This window comes from Vespa mandarinia, chromosome 3, assembly GCF_050613455.1.
Source record: "Vespa mandarinia isolate Hongniang chromosome 3, ASM5061345v1, whole genome shotgun sequence".
NCBI lineage: Eukaryota > Metazoa > Arthropoda > Insecta > Hymenoptera > Vespidae > Vespa > Vespa mandarinia.
In genome coordinates, this window is record NC_140812.1 from 6925001 (window position 1) to 6930063 (window position 5063).

Below are 5063 nucleotides of genomic sequence, written 5' to 3' on the forward strand. Positions count from 1 at the left end.
AATATTCGATTACGTTTTAAACTAGAAAAAATTTCTTTTACTTTCTTTCACGAAGCACGTACATACTTACATATAGATCTCTTTTATATATATATATATATATATATATATATATATATATATATATATAATGTATCTGTATTTTATCTTACCTATATATACATCTTTCTATGCAACATATATATATATATATATATATATATATATATATATATATATATTAACTATATCTGTGTAAATACAAACGTATACGTGAATACATACATATGAATATATATTTACGTGTGTTGTCGATCAATATTACGAATTTCGACCACGTTCTCGTGTCAAAATGTCACGAGCAATAGAGATGATCTCCCGTCAGGGAACACTGTTCTCTCTCTCTCATAGGAATTTTGTTCAACTCTCTACTCCTCTCCCCCGTTCACCCCATCGACCTTACCTGCCTGCATCTTTTCCTAGCTCCTATCTCACCTTACACCACCCTCACCGTACCGTACAATCGACTTACCGAATCATTTTCTCTCTGCAATTCGGTCAGCAGGATCCGAAGAGCTCTTTCTGTCTCGAGACACGCACCGCGAGTATCGACGATCTTCTCGGTTAGTCCTCTTACGCTGTTTTCCAGTTCCAATTTATTCTCAGCCAGTTTCACGATCTGACTTTGCAAAATGTCCCATGACTCCGCTGCGATACGAAAAATCCTAAGTGTTGAGAGAGCGAAAAAGAAAGAGAGAGAGAGAGAGAGAGAGAGAAGGAGACATATATAAAGAGATAGAGATAAAAGAGAGACAGAGAGAGAGAAAGAAAAGGAGAAAAAGAAAATTTGCTTATTGAAGAGATCGTAGTATTTGAAGAGAGAAATTCTATCGAACGGTTTCTCTCTTTCTCTTTCTCTTTCTTTTCTCTTATTTTTTCTTTTTCTTTCTTCTATCGTTTCTTTTCTCCATTTTTCTTCTTTGTACTCTCTCGTCCGTAACTCCATCCGTAAGATTTCAATTTATCTTCCGAATCGTTCGCTCTCGGCCGTATTGCCTTTTTCATCGAGCGAGAAACGGTCATATTTCCTGTAATTACGTCGATATTACCGGGCATCAATTGGATTTGCTTGTCGCCTTTCCTGCATTTTTTTTTCAAGTTACTAACTAAACCATAGTTGGACGATTCACAACGTTGATTTAAATTCAAGGGGAAAAGTGGAATTGGAATTATTTCGAGTCAGGCCTGGAAATGACAAACCACTCTTGGACAATTTGAGTTTCTCTCCCTCCCTCTCTCTCTCCCTCTCTCTCTCTCTCTCTCTCTCTCGAGTATTTGAATATTTCGAGTGGTTTTACTCTTTCGAGTGTTTGCCCATGTTAAAGATAAAATCGTGAATACGTAGGTACGTATAAATAAACGATGATGATATTATAGGAATCGAAGAGATTATTCGATTACCTGTACGTTCCAATTTGATACGTGTATCCTCGAGTTCGATGGTTAGCTTCTCTTTCATCTCTTCCATTTGAAAATTCTTTTCTTTCAATTCATTGAAATTCCGTGTAACTATATAACACGAAATACATTTCAATATGATTTTTAATATTATATATAGTCGTTTGTATACACATATCTATATACCTATTAAAAATATCTACATATCTACATATACCGATCGCGAATGTTCCCGTTTAAATCATTTTTCTCAGAGCGAGTGAGTCTGCACGTGCGAAAACTAAATATAAGTAGTCAAAATGTTTTATTCATCGCGGAGAAACGAGTTTTCTCTTCGCTTACGAGACCATAGACAGACGCGTATAGCAAGTAATAAAATTTCCTTGTTTCCTTTCGCTACCATTTCTATTTCGTTGTAGTCTTCTTCTTCTTCTTCTTCTTTTCGTTTTTTTCTTCTTCTTTTAGTTCGACTAGTTTTTTAAAAATAAAGTCTGTAAAGACTGAAGATGATCAACGATCATGGTACCTCAGCTGATCGATCGATCGTTCGTTCGTTCGTTCGTTCGTTCGAGTAGCCAGACTACTCAATAATTCGAAAACTCAGCTCTTCGTACTTTTTCTAGGTTATTTAATATATACCTATATACATACATATATATATATATACACATAATCCACAGAGAAAGTTTTCAGAGAATGAATAGCCGGGTTACTCCGAAAAAAAAAAAAACGAAGAAGACGAAGAAGAAGAAATAGGGAGGAGTAAGAGTAGGAGTAAGAGAAGAAAAAGTAGGAGAAGGAAACGACGAAGTAACTAGATACATAGAAGAGAAACCTACCATTTTCGATCCTACCTTCGAGCTGAAAATTTTCACCTCGCAAAAGCTCAAAGTCCGTTCCTTTACGCGACAATTCGGCTTCGAGGGAGTTCAGCTTCTCCTCGTAATTCCTCTTTATCGCCTCCCTTTTCATATCATTCCCCTGCATCATCTCGAAAGTCGTCTTAACGTCCATCTCAATAGCCGCCGCGAGTCTCCTCATCACGGCCCATTGAGTCTTCTCGTAAATATCGCCTTTTAAGAGATCCCTATGTGAAAAGGATCGTCAACGACGGTTCCGGCGGACTATAATACCTGCCGGAAGTAATACCTTTCTTCAGCCACGGCAGAAATTAATTTATTCTCCTGGAAGGCACTTCTTATCGCATTTATCATTCGTAAAATGGTCTCGCTCGCTATGTTGCAACTCTCGCAATGTTTAAGCTCGCAACTTGCTTGAACCTTTTTCGAAATGTAATCTTTTTCCTCAGAGTCCTCGACCTCTCTTGTTTTCTTTTTCATCTACAATCATTTCTTTCGAATAACTTACGGATCTCGTTTAATCATCGTATTGACGGGCCCTCGGATATATATATATATTTTTTTTTTTTTTCTGGTTTTGGTTTTTTATTTTTTTTTATTTATTTTTTCTTTTTTTTTTTTTACCGAGTCTCTTCTCGAAAGATATTCCGGTATGATCTTCAAACGATTCCAAAGGAGATGCACGATGTGTGCGAGTGACACGTAATTCGGCCTTTTCACGTTCACCGTTTCTTTCGAGATCTCCTCATCTTTTTCTTCTACGAGAGGATACTCGTCTATGAAATCCAGGATAAGACGTAGAACGAAGTGGATCCTGCGATGAAATAAACGAGAACATCGAACGTATTATATCCATATTTTCTATATAGACTTGGCGTGAAATTATATATATATATATATATATATATATATATATATATATATATAAAAGTAAAAAAGATTTGTTACACGGATTTATTAACACGACATTGAGAAGATAATATTATTTATCTTAAATATTACGATTTAATACGCGACGAACGTTCTTACGGTCTTCGTAAAGTTACTCCGGCAATAACATCCTGCCTGGACCACAACTTTTTAATATATACAGCTTGGTGCAGTCTAGTATACGATAAGTAGAATAAAGTGATACGGCTGGGTCACTCATATAGACACACACACACACACACATATATATATATATATATACACATTATATATACGCACACATCACGAAATATGTATCGAGTATCGGTTATCGAATATCGGCGAACGTTCCACCCTGTTGCAGTTAGTAAGCAGGGAAGTAGACTTAAGAATGTGTGTGTGTGTGTATATGTGTGTGTACACTTACATACCTATGTTCTCAGGATGGGTTAAATAAAATGTTACAAGCTCTTTTCTCTGTAACTATTCTTAGAGATAGTTATTTTGAGAATTAAATGGATTATTGAAATCTTATAATTTGAATAACAATAAATTCAAGATTCCAATAATTAACATGTGCCATTTTATTAAAAAGAATTTTTAATGTTTTTTTTTTTAAACATTTATTTAATAATCAATATCATTTAAACGATATCACTGAATTAAAATGCAAATTTAGATAGATATTCGATAACGATCAATGCAAGAATAACTTGTATTATTTTATATATATATATAATATTATATAATATATATATTAAAAATTATATATATATATATATATATATATATATATATATATATATATATATATATATACATTATAGATGTACGCATTCACACGTGTATAATACATGCGTCGTAAAACTGTCAAAAGAAACGGATCTAACGATGGTCGAAGCGTTATCGCTGGTGTTTTTGACATAAAGTTGTGAAAATGGAAGCGTCAGGTGGTGATGGACGAAGGACGATAGGATTCGTGAAAGTCGAAAAATACAAGCAACCTGTCGTAAGCCAGTTCCAAGAGAAGAATGTACAATTCCCCGGCTGAGCCATCGTGCTTTTCAAGTATTTCCATAAGGCATACATTTTTTGCGAGTTTCGTAGGAAATTTCCATGAGTTATGCTCGGTGAAATCGGCCAGACAACTCGAACGTATCTCCTCGGCAACGCGGTTTACCTCTCTAACGTCATTAATAATCGACATCACAAGCGACCTATTTAACTTTGGCATTGCGATTAGAGGCCGTGTTTCGTAACTGTCAAACTACTGTCAACTACGAGGAAATCGAGAATATTCGTAATATAACTTACTTCGGATTACTCGTCTTCTTCTTCTTCTTTTCCTTCTCTTCTTTCTTTTCTTGTTCTTTTTATTTTTATTTTATTTTTTGTCTTTCTTCCTTTTTAACTTTCTTCTCCTTCTCCATCTTCTCTTCCTTTTCTTCCTTTCATCGATCCGATCAGCAATTTTCATACGACGACAAAGAGCCGTGCCAACTACCGATCGTTATACGATTTGCATAATACGAATTGTCCGGCTATACTACTACGTATCACGGAATATCGTTTCCGAATACTATGAAAACTATGCGAACGTTTAATCGACTCCAGGGAGATTCAATTTCGAGTACCCAGTAGGAGTGTCGTGATTGATGTTTAGTATCTAATGGACGTTTTCATTTGATAATATAGTGTAATTGCTTATGGTATTCACGTGAACGTGTTTCTCCGTTGGGATATTCTATTTCTATCTAATTATAGGGTAACAAGTTTGAATAGTTTAAATAACTTTAATGTCAAACTATGTTAATGATGTATAATATATAATAAGTAAGGTAATACAGTTTGATAAGA

General features: G+C 34.9%; 1 protein-coding gene across 2 annotated transcripts in view; it reads right to left on the reverse strand.

Annotated features, from left to right (window-relative positions):
- LOC118449502 (uncharacterized) overlaps positions 1 to 4769 on the reverse strand; it is a 5773-nt gene extending 1004 nt beyond the window's left edge. Inside the window, exons 1-4 of one of the 2 annotated variants that reach the window (XM_085655538.1) lie at positions 4521 to 4765; positions 2277 to 3111; positions 1441 to 1548; positions 512 to 687 (exon numbers count right to left, since the gene is read on the reverse strand). In XM_085655538.1, the coding sequence (XP_085511664.1) occupies positions 512 to 687; positions 1441 to 1548; positions 2277 to 2478 (486 nt within the window). In that variant the 5' untranslated portion in view covers positions 2479 to 3111; positions 4521 to 4765. Of the gene's footprint in view, positions 1 to 511; positions 688 to 1440; positions 1549 to 2276; positions 3112 to 4520 lie in introns of both variants that reach the window. The other variant, XM_085655539.1, reaches the window with a different exon arrangement.
- Between the last annotated feature and the right edge of the window lie 294 nt (positions 4770 to 5063).